Source organism: Periplaneta americana, chromosome 7 (genome assembly GCF_040183065.1).
Source record: "Periplaneta americana isolate PAMFEO1 chromosome 7, P.americana_PAMFEO1_priV1, whole genome shotgun sequence".
Classification (NCBI taxonomy): Eukaryota; Metazoa; Arthropoda; class Insecta; order Blattodea; family Blattidae; genus Periplaneta; species Periplaneta americana.
In genome coordinates, this window is record NC_091123.1 from 145174262 (window position 1) to 145188865 (window position 14604).

Below are 14604 nucleotides of genomic sequence, written 5' to 3' on the forward strand. Positions count from 1 at the left end.
GGCCATAATAGCAAGTCTTCTCATTTTGCATTAAATCAAGATCTATGGCAATGGGTTTCAGAATTTCACAATATTCTTCAAGGTACTGAAACTCAACCTTTTTGAAGATTGGCAATCCCAGTTTTTCACATATACTGTTTATATCATATTTGAATTACAATATTTGAGAGATTGAGTCATAAAGAGAATTCCATTGAGTTGGGCAAGGAAACTTTAATGAATATTTCAAGACATCCGATATAATTTCTAAGGATTTGGGTCTCCTAGACGCATTGCATAATGCTGAACATTTAGCAAGTGTTGGGAGATGGATCCTTGATGTTGTTGGAGATTTCTTTATGGCATTATGGAAATCAGTTGTGGCAAGAAAACTAAGTGGATGGCTAGTACATCTGAAATGGATAGGCAAATAAAACAAAAGTTCATTCTTCAAATCCAAATCCAAAACTTGAAGAAGAAGAAGAAGAAGAAGAAGAAGAAGAAGAAGAAGAAGAAGAAGAAGAAGAAGAAAGTATTTTGAGTATTTTAAATACAAAATACATCAATTTTATGTATTTAAATAAAAAATACAAAATACTTTCGAAAATCCTTACAAATTACAAAATACAAATGTATTTCAAATACTGCCCAGCCCTGACTAGAGCAATATTTTTATTGAAACATTTAATACAACTTTATATAAAATAGTTTCATTCATCCTGTTTTTCATAGCCTATCAAATTATCTTAAAGAAATATCTGCAATTCAAAAATTTAAGAAAATTCTTTATAAGGTTTTAATTAAAAACTGTTTTTACAGTGTGAACGAATTTAATATAAATTTTCACGACTGACTAGTAAAAGAGCGTCTTACTTAAAAAATCGACCTCTTTTCTAGGTCCTGACTTCAAGATGGGATGTCTTCTCATGAATGACATGTTGCTTCAAATTGACTCCTCCATTTGAACAGTATTAATGAATATCTTATTAAGTGTTAAATCTGTTCTTGCAATTGTTATTTGTTAATTTTGAAATTGTTTGTAATTAATTTCTCTTTATGTTTATTTTAACACTTGTTATAAAATATAAAACTTTTTTAAAGAACTTAAAACTTTAAGTGTTAAGTTTAAAAAAAAGTTATATACCATATTTTGTATGTAATTTATCTTGCAAGTTTTTGTATGTTGTATTTTAGTTTTTAGATATTGTATTTTAGTAATTGTGTAGTACATTTGACATGTCCCATATCGTATGTGATCAGTTGGATGCAATAAATGAATAATATGAATGTAAATATAAATGATTAATTAATTTTTACGAAAACTTTATAGCCTACATATCATTTTAGCTTCATTAGTTCTTTTTCTTATGATGTGACAATTCGAAGTCGAGCCTTATCGTTCATTATCAATTGTCTTCACCTCTCTGTACCATTTTCTGCAGACATCCATTTTTTGTTCGGATCACAGTTTTACAGAAATCACGAAAGGTGATGATATTCAATATTTCACATTTGTTCTACCTGGCAAGCCTCGTGGTCCCATCGGTCCCTCGATCCCGACACCTTCTGGTCCTCGATCACCCTTCTCTCCTCTCTCTCCTGGTCCACCAACTGGTCCTGGAGGCCCTGGCACCCCTGGAAGTCCTGGGAAGCCTCTTTCACCTTGAAGTCCTTGTGGTCCAGGATCCCCTGCACAGGACATAGCTATCAGTCTCTCCAGTCAACAAGCAGTCGGTCAGATAAGTGGTGCGAAGGACATTATACCAAATGGTCGGGTCTGTCGACGATGCCATAGAAGTAGAAATAACCAAAGTTCTGTAACTGGTTCTATCATCAGGAAAGGTAAGGAAAAGAGAATTTATCTGTTACCGAGAAGTGTTCTCTAGATCTACAGGGTGCTCTAAAATTCCCCTTACACACTTCTAGGACTTGTTAAGGGGACTGAGTAGATAATATTTTGAATTGGAACCCATGTCCGGAAACGTACCGTTTCAGTGCTACAGCCATTTGAAAGCAAGCACTGCCTGAACGTAAGTCACGTGTCTCAACAAGTAATAGCTTCGCGATTCGTCCGCCTGCAGCGTTACATGATGAGGGGTGCTTACGTCAGATCCTCCATGGCCTCAACGATCACCGGATTTGACTCCATTGGACTATTTCCTCTGGGGTCGTATGAAGAGTTTGGTTTATGAGACTCCTGTAGAGACAGCAGAAGATCTGGTGGCACGAGTTGTGGTTGCTGCAGGAGAGATTGCGGATACACCAGGTGTGATATAGCACGTTTACCAAAACATTATTCATAAGTACAATGCGTGCAGCGAAGTTGGTGGTCGCCACATCGGACCGCATTTGTAGTGAATTTGAATGTTAACCATCATTTGAAAAGGACAAAAACGGTTTAAGTTGAATTGTAAACAAAAGTGTTTGTGACAAATGATTCACTTTCCATGTTGTTTCTTTGGTTATTAATGAGTTGAATTGTAAAACAAGTGATGTACTGGGTCACGCCTCATAATAAAATAAATTACTTGTAAAAGCGGTCGCGTTAAAAACATGTTTTCAAACGGCTGTAGCACGGAAACGGTACATTTCCGGACATGGTTTTCAATTCAAAATATTATCTACTCAGTTCCCTTAGCAAGTCCTAGAAATTTGAAAGGGGAATTTTAGAGCACCCTGTAGACTGTTCCATTCTCCAGGGAGAATGTTTTAGATAACAAACTGTCCACTCACAGAGGTAACAGATTGTTCTGTCCAGGAGAATAGCTATAGGTAACACTGTTCAGGAGATTAGTCCTCGATAACACTGCTCAGGAGAATAACTCTAGGTATCAGAGTGCTGGGAGCCACCAGCATAGCTTAGGTGGTAGTGCATTTGCCTACTGATACGTAGTCGCGCTCGGGCGTGGGTTCGATTCCCGCTTGGGCTGATTACCTGGTTGGGTTTTTTCCGAGATTTTCCCTGACCGTATGGCGAATCCTTGGCCTCATCTTGCCAAATATCATCTCGCTATCATAAATTCCATTAATGCGAAATAACCCAGTAATTGATACAGTGTTGTTAAATAACTAAGTAAAAAGAAACAGACTACTCAGAAGAATAGCTGTAGTTAACATACTGTTCAATCCAGAATAAAGACTTTAAGTAACAGGCTGTTCAACCCCACAGAAAGGTTTGATGTAACAGGTTGTTCAATCTGGAGAAAGGCCATAAGTAAGATTTGTCAGTCCGGGGAAAAGGTTACAGGTAACAAACTGTTCAATCCTGGAGAATAGCTCTAGGCAGTGGTGTATACTGGTTAAAGGGTTTGGGCTACCGCTGACCCTATTATTACACAAAATATATCTAACAATTACTTTAATTTTAATTACTATGGTAAAACTAATAATACAAAATTATTACATTATGTTATATTATAAACTTTTTCTTTTGTAATTTCCTTGGGCTACCGCCGGTAGCCCCGGTAGCCCGCAAAATACGCCCCTGGCTCTAGGTAACACACTACTCAGTCTAGAAGAGTAGCTATAGATAAGAGACTGATCAGTCCAAGAGAATAGTTCTAGATAAGAGACTGTTCAGTTCAGGAGAAAAAATTCTAGATAACATTGTTCTATCCAGGAGAATGATTCTTGGTAACAGATTACCCAGTTCAGGAGAATGGCTCTTGGTAACAGATTACCCAGTTCAGGAGAATGACTCTTGGTAACAGATTATCTAGTTCAGAAGAATGGCTCTTTGTAGCAGATTACCAAGTTCAGGAGAATGGCTCTCGGTAACAGATTATCCAGTTCAGGAGAACGGCATTTTGGTAACATTACCCAGTTCAGAAAAAATTATCCTTGGTAATAGATTATCCAGTCAAGAGAGTGGCTCCTAGAAATGGAAGTTTAGTCCTGCAGAAAAGCTCTTGGTAACGAACTGACTACAGTACCGGTAGTCTTGAGAATAACAGTAATGCAACAGATAGGGTTCTTTTCCCTTGCCTTCCTGATGGATGGAACCAATACGAACTATTGGATATTAACTAAGTCAATGACATTGTGTAAGAACCGAGAAATTTCGCAGCATGTTGAAAATCTTTAGTCATAATTATACAAAGTTAATAAATTATAACAACTGATAAAAGTAGACTTATAATAAACTAAAAATGATAAGTTACGCAGTTAACATAAATCAATAACCTACAGAGAAATATATTTCAAACTTGGATTATATTTCTTCATGAAACAATTTATGTTCTTTTACCTTTATTTTACTTTTCCTGACAAAAATAAAATGTTTGTCACTTGTAAATTGGCAAGTCATTAGCTATATTTTACAGTCATATCCCCTACTTCATTTTTTAGTTAAGTAACCACTTTTTCAATTTTACAGTATATCAGCCTCTCAGTCTTAGCCTAACATTTTATAAGGTCTCCAACTATAACATATGAAAATGTCAACCATAACATGGTACTAAAAATATTTTAAGGCAGAAATTAAACAAGATGACATGCCAGATTTATTTAATTATTATAAACATATTCTTCTTGGTACACCGTCATACAAACATCTGGTGCATCAATGTTCACAGAATTACAAATTAATTCATATAAAATGTATTATTATGAAACATTTATGTCTAGAACACATGTGTGTGTTCAGTTTCATGGATGGTTAACCTGTTGACCATCAGATCCATGGGCACATCACAGCGTCAGTACCTGCGACTTTCACCACCTTTGTCCACTTGGACTCGCCAAGACTTGAATTCAGGTCTCGAGCATGGAAAGCTAAGGCACTAATCATTCGGCTAACAGTACGCATTTGAAGTTTCAATGATTTGTAATGAAAGATTGAGGTCAGAAGCTGATCTATTCTATTGTAGTGCATAAATTATATATCGATAATATTTTTCTTGTAGGTACCACTATCTAATTCGGTACGATGAATTTAACTGTCAATGTTTCACCCTCTACCAATAATTTATGTAAAATAATTTTATTTTTCAAGGGGCACATGAATTGTTACAATTAAGCACTTCAAGCACGTATGGATTAGTAAGCATGACAAGTACTTCAAGCAGTGCTATGTTATTTTTTTCTCACAGCAAGGCAAAGGGAAAGACAGATGCAGTGCATATAGATTAGAGTTGATATAAGAATTAGTGCTGTTATCAAGCAGCAAAGAAGACTTCAGAAAATATGAAAAGAAATTAGCTACACAGAGTGAATATTATGGTTTTATCAAGAGGGCATGGAGGAGGTGCTCAGTGTTTGATCACATTGCTTATAAGAAAAGCAGGCATTATGATGTGTTCCACAATATACTGACTCTTACTGTTGAATTAACTTGTGAGTTAAGTTGTAACTTTACTTAATTTCACATAGGCCTACCATAATTTTAATGAAATAAAATAGTAATAAGCAAAATGGATAATCATTTTCCTCTAGTTTTACATTTTTACATAAGGAAAAAATTACGTTTAAATATGTTTCCACTTCTATACATACCGCATTTCAAGAACTTGCTATTAACACTGCTGCATCATCATCTGTGAATATACATTACATTTCTAGGTGGGATTTAAGAAATTCCTTCTCATTCTACAATTATTTTTTGTCATTAAGCTCACTGAAGAAACACTTTTATGTACTTAAATTTTTTTAGTATTTATCGACTTTTTTATAATACCGTTTTGTATCACTCAGAATAAAACAGTTACTGTACGAGTCAAAAACTACTTGGAGCTACATTTAACTCGAGTAAAATACAAGAAACTTCTAAGAGAGAGACAGAGAGAACGAGAGAGAGGGAGAGAGAAATGTATGAGCACCATCTCTTAGCTTATTATACTAGCTTGTTAAGGCACAAAATGAGGAAAAAATACATTAGTCTTGCACCATTAGAACTATTATATTATTAAACACCAGTTTATTGTTGTTATAAAAGTTGTAGGCCTACCAACATATTAATTAATGTTGGTTCTATCTTTTTAAATACACAGACGTCCTCTTTGTTTCATACGGAGGAGGTCACTCATTTTGATTTCAAATAATTTTAGAGACATCATACATACTACACACAAGCCAACACCAATAACATTATTACTGTACATTATTACATGTGTCATATGTGACTAGTACCAATGGTACAAATGAAACTAAACAAGTGAAATATTTAAATTTATCTCCTTCGTTGGCATGTTTCTAAAAACATTATTGTTAATAAAAATGATTGTTTGCTATTAGGTATATTTATACAACACGATATCTGTACAAAAAATAGAAAAAAAGAATAAAGGAAAAATAAGAAACATTGGCCTTCTATGACATAATATCCATAAATATGGGATTTTTGGGATGTATTTTTCATACCATATGGGAAAAGCTTTTCCTGCCTCAAATACGAGACATTCCGTATAATATGGGGCACCTGACAATGCTAACTCCACTACAATCCTCTAAAATAAAAATGTTGTGCACCCCTAACAGCTGAATTACCACAAATTCGTGGACTTATTCTGGCTTTATGAACACGTGGATGCTTTGAAGGTCATTCGTGTATTACGAGGGCTATTCATAAAGTAACTTCCAGACAGTGGTGCCGCTCTTGCGGTGGAGTGTACCTTGAAGCAGTACGCGTCGAGCAGTGGTAGAATCAAGGTCGTGTCTTTGTTCCTCTATGAGCCACGTGCTGTCAAAATGTGTGCTGTAATCGCAAGTCCCACTAGGTGTGAGGTACATTCTGTAATAAGATTTCTTGTGGCCAAAAACTGTAAAGCTAGTGAAATACATCGCCAACTTCGTGAAGTTTATGGGCCAGATGTAATGAGTGAAGATGGTGTAAGACAATGGTGCCGTATGTTCAAAAATGGGCGAACCAATGTCCATGATGAAGAGAGAAGTGGTCGACCGAGTATCATGAATGCAAGATCTGATTCGTTTGGTTGACGAAAGGGTTAGAGCAAACCGCAGGTTTACCATGTCGGAGCTTAGTGAAGATTTTCCACAGATTAGTCGTACTCTTCTGTACAAAGTGATTACCGAAGATTTACTACCAGAAACTTTCTGCCAGATGGGTGCCTAAACTCCTTTCTAAGGAACAAAAGGCTCAGCGGATGGGAGTAGCACTGCCCTTTCTTGAGTGTTACGAAAGAGAAGGTGATGCTTTTCTCGATCAGATTGTGACAGGAGATGAGACTTGGGTGCGGTATGTGAATGCAGAAACAAAGCTTCAATCAATGCAGTGGGGCCATACTCACTTCCCAAAAGAACCCACAAAGTGTCGTCAAACACTTTCCACGAGGAAACTCATGGCAACTGTCTTCTAGGACAGAAAGGAATTTTGCTAGTGGAGTTCTTGGAGATGAATGCCACAATTAACGCTGAGCGTTACTGTAACAAACTAACAAACTTGAAAAGGGGACCATACAAAACAAATTTCGTGGTTATTTTTCTGCATGACAACGCCTGGCCGCATACAGCGCGTCGTACTGCGACCAAACTGCAGAGTTCAACTGGGAAGTATTGAATCACCCTCCCTATAGCCCAGATTTGGCACCTAGCAATTACCATCTCTTCATGCACATGAAGATGTAGCTTGGCTCGAAGCGCTTTGATGATGATGAAGAGTTGAAAACCAGCGTCGTAGGTTGGCTTCAGTTGCAGGCAGCCGAATTCTACGATTGCAGAATTTCAAAGCTCGTCAAACGCTACGACAAGTGTCTCAATGTGACTGGAAACTATGTGGGAAAATAAACTAAAGTGTATACTTTCAAACGTATTGTAACTCAATTCTGTAACGTCATTCACAGGTTTGTAAAAAATAAACGGAAGTTACTTTATGAATAGCCCTCGTACTTCTTTGACACTGGTGGTCTATGCTGTCACAAACCTTGAGCTGCCTCTGTGATCACATGACTTGAGAACAAGACAACTATAGTGACGTGTCTGAGGACCTCCTCCAAAATTGACAAACTTGCAAGTTTTAAGGCAAATCAATAAGTAGACATTTCTATCAAGACAGCATTACTACAGGTAACTCAAAGTGCGCAATTCTCTGATATATTATTTCTTGCCGATATAAAATTGATAATGTCATAGGATAATAACTTAGCAATTCTTCACAACAATGAGCAGAACTGTCAAAAAGTTAGAAACATGCAATGCTACATCTCAAACTGGCATTCATTCCACAAACAAGGAACAACAGGTATTTGTGCTGGAAGGGTGTAGGTACCTGGGATGCCGGGGAACCCTGCATTCCCTGGTCTACCGTGTCTGCTTAACCCGGGAGGCCCCGGGGGCCCGTGGAGGCCAGATGTTAATTCCTCCATACGATCTGTGCACACAGCAAGGAGTAAGCAGTGTCATTACAGTGAACAGGAAAATAGAACCAAACCTGGAGATCCCTGGGTTCCTGGTGGCCCTGGTCGGCCGGGCTTGCTCCTCCCCGGGGGGCCTGGTGGCCCCACCAGTGTGGCTGTCAATTCACTCAGCTGGTCTACACACCAAAAATTACACTTAAACCAACACAACACAACAATGTTCAAGGTAATGCATAGCTTATACACAGTTTCAAGAACAAAAAGAATTCTCTGTTCATTGGACATTTCACTAACTCTAAATCTTTTATAAATATTCCACTTGCGACATATTTGGATAATTACTGCAAAATTTAGTGCAGATGTTCAAAATTTTGTAAATAAGAATTCTGTCGATTGAATTACTTTATCTTATAATTGTGTGAATAATAATAATGATAATAAAATAAAAATCCATGAAATATACCATACCAGTAATTAAATAATATTAAAGATTCATAATTTATCATTAAAAACGAAATAGGTTATGAATATTTATAGAACAAGCCTATATATGTTTAACTTTTATATATATATATATATATATATATATATATATATATATATATATATATATATATATACCATTTTTTTCAAAGTAAAACACTATCTGTACTCTGAAAGAATTTCTATTTATTAATATGTTTATTTGTGGTGATAAATTAATAGATATAGGTAAACATTGAATAAACGATCTCATTTTACTGCTGAATTACGTTCAGAGGTGAAAATTATACACAAATGGACACGTTTAGATATTGTCTGCCATTTATGTCTCCATACTAGAAGTCAACAATTCATACAATTTTTTTTGGAAGTAACTTAAACCACATTCATATTTCCAATCACAAAATTCTAAAAAAACACTAGTTTAATAGCAAAGCTGTCTGCTCCAATGTACATCGGATCTCAAGCATAGTTTCATTCCTGCACATGCTCCAAGAAAAACTGAAAATTAAATATTTCTGTCAAACACAACAATGAATAAACAACTAAAAATTAAACGAGTACTGTATGCAATGGAGGGGGGGGAGGAACTGGGCACCCTACCCCATTATCTTCTGGTCTAGTTGCCTCATAAATGATATCTTATTGATGTCACTTGTGAGGTTCAAACCTGTCTTTGGACAGTTGACTAAACAGCACAGTAGGCCCTATTTCTATTACACCTAACAGTCCCATACAGACAGGCTAATGCTCTATGAGCTATGGAGTTAACTTACCGATAATATAGAACGAAATGAGGTGTCGTCATAGCCAGAGACTTGTTAAGTGAAGTGAGGTAATTGTATCACACTTTAATTTTTCAGTTGTTAATATTCCTTTACTTATGATGTCACATTCTATAATAACAAAAATCAAATCTGATGTTTAACTTTTTAACCTAAAACAATATTCTTTGAAGCTACGAGCCTATCTAATGTGTTGTAGAAGCTCACATTCAATCTGGGTAGATAAACCATGTTTTAGTCTATTAGATGAACCATGTCTGTGATGATTTCAGATATAAAAGTGGGAAGGGGGAAGAATGGATGGGATTAACAAGCAATAATAAATTGTATGGTTATGATGTACACTTACATTATTATTATTATTATTATTATTATTATTATTATTATTATTATTATTATTATTATTATTATTATCATTATTACTCGTATTGTTGTTATTATTATTATTATTATTATTATTATTATTATTATTATTATTGTTGTTATTATTATTATTATTATTATTATTATTATTATTATTATTATTATTATTATTATTATTCCTACGACCAGATTTAAGGTGGAGTGATTGCGGCAATTGCTCTGGCGCCTGCACAGACATAAGCCTCCACAATCCTCCCATAAGAAAGAAAATATTACCGATATTTCTATTGTAGATGCTTTCTTGTCTTATACCGACATGAAATAATTAGGTAATAATAAATTGATGAGTAGGTAACTTACCTATTCAATTTAAATTAAAAATTCTGCGGACAATTGAAAGATTTAGGATGAAAATCCCTGTTGACTATTTACAAGTTATCGCTCTAACTCAATGCTTTGGCTTCCCTTTTATCATGCTGTGGCGGTTCCTCTCAAAGTATTTCTAAGAACCAGTTGACCCTTGGTTATGAAATCACTGCAAGCTTATCGTGTGAATGTATGAGGAAAAAACTCAGGAAATTAGCCAAAGTAAGTTATGAACGTATATACTGTATCAACGAATGAAAAATGTTAGGCTTGATCTTCTAAAATATGGCAAAGCACCAGAAACCCAGCTCTCACAGAGGGAGTAGTTTCAGGTAGAAAGTTTCATTTTCGTAATTGATAAACTTTCACCATCTTTGTCTAACAGACTATGTGCTTTTTATATTGTCATAAAACGGTTTGAATTTCTGAGCCAGCTTGATGTTTTAAATCCATCCGAGAAATTATTTACAGCTACTAATCTTGTCATGAATACAAGAATGATCACGAACCATTCCTCAGGAATGAACTAGTACAAATGGCTGCACTAGTGATAGACATGAAAGAAAACTATAAAGACTGTCTTCCAAAGGAAATGTTCTTCTTTGAAATATTCAATGAATCCAATTTTAGAGCAACATTTCCGAGCGTTGAAATAGCCTAATTTTAAGAATGTGATGAAAAAGGAACAATCCGAGAGCAATAACAGAGGTTGTGTCTTCGCAATTCTCTGTGTTTAGACACACTCGATATAGGTGACATGAGCACATCTGTCTAAGATATTATTATAAGTGAAAAAATGAAATACTACATAATGTGTGAAGTACTGATATTCTGAAAGACCTTATAATGGATTTGCTCTACTAAGAATGACAGCTTTGGGATGCTTATGTTTATAAGATTAAATTGTCCTTACCTCTTAGAACTGCTGCACAAATGTCCCTGAGCTCTGACTCGGTGAAACTGCGACCCTGCCAACAGAGATACGAACAGATTAATTTACATACTACTAGAAATTATATGAAGTGCTTCTATTGATTTCGGGATTAGTTAAGGTATCCTATCTAACTGTATGAGTCCAGACACCGTCTCTATATTCATCCATGTATACGAGTCAGGAACCACTAAACAGAAACCTGGTGTTTGCATATCGGTGCAGGAACTCTATTTTGCTTATGTACCGTAACTGTACTGAGTTCGATTAACATGTATGAAATAACTCAATGTCTGTTCTTTCTTACATTGGTATAAGTTTTCTTTGTTCAAGCTACATCAACATTTTTGGCTGGGTGGGGAAAAAACAAATTTATTTTTATTGCATGGGTCAGATTAGATAATAATCACTATATGGCTTAATCCATTTAAAAAATAGCTAGTGTACTGATACACATTATTGACTCCCTGGTGCTTTCAGTCAGCAGAGATCACCATTTGCCCTATCTCTTCTCTATTGCCAAAATCTTACTCCATGGTCAACACTGGCGAGAAGTAACCACAAATTCACGTAACTTAATTAATAATGCAATTTGGATTTCATACACTTTGTCGAGACTAAGTTTTTTCCACAAAAATGTTAAAAGTGAACGAAAATTTTTGTGTTCATTTTTATAAATTCTACATCCGAAAATACATAATAGAGCTCTTGTAGCAAATCATATATACACCAGTATTATTACTTATTAATATTACTGTAGTTTGCAAAACTATTACTTAATAAAATAATTTTAAACAAAGGAATTATACTTATTGAATGATAGTAGCTGTTATTCATAATATAATCGATGACAACCTTTTTGTGTCCTGGTCTTATATTTACCGGAGGCCCTGGCAAGCCGTGCATCCCTGGCTGTCCCCTCTGTCCTGGAGGTCCTGGCATGCCGGGTGCACCATCCTTACCTGGGATACCCATATTCCCAGGCATTCCCTCGGGACCTCGTTCCCCTGCAGCACCCCTCTCTCCTGGCTGCAACAGACACAGCACATCAACTTTGTGTTCCATAAAACACAACAAACACATTAGCTCTGTGTGCCATGACATACAGTAAACACAGCACATCAGTTCTTCGTGACATCACATTTCAGACAGAGCACTTCTTTGTGCCACGGCACACAAAAAGACACTGCAAATCAGCTTTGCATGCCATGACACAATAGATACAGCACTTCAGCTTTGTGTGCCGCGTTATAAACAGACACAGTACAGTAGATCTTTATGCCATAACAAATCACAGCACAGCAGTTCTTTGTGCCACAACAAACATAGCACATCAACTTTGTATGCTACAACATATAATAAACATAGTAGGCCTTCATCAGTTTTTGCGTGTCATGACACACAACAAACACAGCACATCAGTTCTGCATGCCACGGGACACAACAGACACAGAACATCAGTTCTGTATGCCACAACACATATCAGAATCAACAAATCAGTTTTGCTTTCCACGACACACAACAGACACAGCACATCAGCTTTGCATACTTCAACACACAGCAGATACAGCATATCAGTTTTGCCTTCCACAACACACAACAGACACAGTACATCAGCTTTGGATACTTCAACACACAGCAGACACAACATATCAGTTTTGCTTTCCACAACACACAACAGACACAGTACATCAGCTTTAGATACCGTACTTCAACACACAGTAGACACAGCATATCAGTTTTGCTTTCCACAACACACAACAGACACAGTACATCAGCTTTGGATACTTCAACACACAGCAGATACAGCATATCAGTTTTGCTTTCCACAACACACAACAGACACAGTACATCAGCTTTAGATACCGTACTTCAACACATAGTAGACACAGCATATCAGTTTTGCTTTCCACAACACACAACAGACACAGTACATCAGCTTTGGATACTTCAACACACAGCAGACACAGCATATCAGTTTTGCTTTCCACAACACACAACAGACACAGTACATCAGCTTTAGATACCGTACTTCAACACACAGCAGACACAGCATATCAGTTTTGCTTTCCACAACACACAACAGACACAGTACATCAGCTTTAGATACCGTACTTCAACACACAGCAGACACAGCATATCAGTTTTGCTTTCCACAACACACAACAGACATAGTACATCAGCTTTGGATACTTCAACACACAGCAGACACAACATATCAGTTTTGCTTTCCACAACACACAAAAGACACAGCATATCAGTTTTGCATGCCACGACACATAAAAGACACAACAAATCAGTTTTGTGTGCCACGATATAAACAGACACAGTACAGTAGATCTGTATGCCACGACACACAACAGACACAGCACAGCAGTTCTTTATGTCACAACAAACAAAGCACATCAGCTTTGCATGCCCGAATACCACACAACAGATCTGTGTGCCACGCCACACAACAAACACAGTACAGCAGCTTTCATGGAGTGATATACAACAGACACAGAACAATTGTTCCATGTGCCAAGACACACAATAGACACAACATATCAGGTCTGTTTGTCATGACATATAGCAGACACAGTCCAACAGCTTTTATGCCGGAATACATAAGAGATACAGCACAACATTTATGTGTGACACGACACATAACAGACACAGTACAGCAGTTGTTTGTAGCATGACACACAATAGACACGTCAAAACAGTTCTGTGTGTCATGTTGCATAGCCGACACAAGCACACAGGCCACAACTTACCAGCCCAGGAGGTCCTGATGGGCCTCTGGGTCCTGTTGCTCCAGGTAGTCCATTGCCATCCAAGGTTGTGATAGTGTTGGGGATATAACTGCTGTCGAGGCCAGGGGGACCGGGAGGTCCAGGGGGACCTGGAGGACCAGCAGGGCCAAGAAATCCTGGCAGTCCAGGTGGTCCGGGGCCACCAGAAACACCAGGGGGACCCTGCACAGCATTGGCTCACTTTAAGACAGGTGGAGATAAGCAATACAACACAAAATTCAGACCACGTCATATATTACGAGCACTTGTCAATTAAGTCTCAACTGCTCTCGGTGTAACAGAGCTTATTTTCTATTTGTACACTTCAGACTAGTAAGTCGGCGAAAATATCTTATATTATGTAGAAGGCTGTGAATAAGTGAGGTATGAATTCGAGGCAGTATAATAACCACTACTCACTAGACTATTGGCAATAGAAATAAAAACAAATAATAAAACTAGGCCTACATTATGTTTGGCGACGAATATAACAAAAATCTCATATGAGATAGCAAAGTTTTAAAACAAGCAAGTGTTTCGTGAATGTAATACTTCACTCCATAGAGTGTATTATGGTACTTAGTAACTTTATTTTTGTGCATTTCTATGCT

The 14604-nt window shown here is 36.8% G+C and overlaps 1 protein-coding gene across 5 annotated transcripts in view; it reads right to left on the reverse strand.

Annotated features, from left to right (window-relative positions):
• LOC138703524 (collagen alpha-1(IX) chain-like) overlaps positions 1 to 14604 on the reverse strand; it is a 223596-nt gene that overhangs the window by 6567 nt on the left and 202425 nt on the right. For 4 of the 5 annotated variants that reach the window (XM_069831449.1, XM_069831447.1, XM_069831446.1 and 1 more), the window contains 5 exons: positions 13976 to 14176; positions 12099 to 12245; positions 11199 to 11253; positions 8363 to 8464; positions 1501 to 1668 (listed from right to left, as the gene is read on the reverse strand). In XM_069831449.1, coding sequence (XP_069687550.1) covers positions 1501 to 1668; positions 8363 to 8464; positions 11199 to 11253; positions 12099 to 12245; positions 13976 to 14176 — 673 coding nt within the window. Of the gene's footprint in view, positions 1 to 1500; positions 1669 to 8200; positions 8303 to 8362; positions 8465 to 11198; positions 11254 to 12098; positions 12246 to 13975; positions 14177 to 14604 lie in introns of all 5 variants that reach the window. The other variant, XM_069831445.1, reaches the window with a different exon arrangement.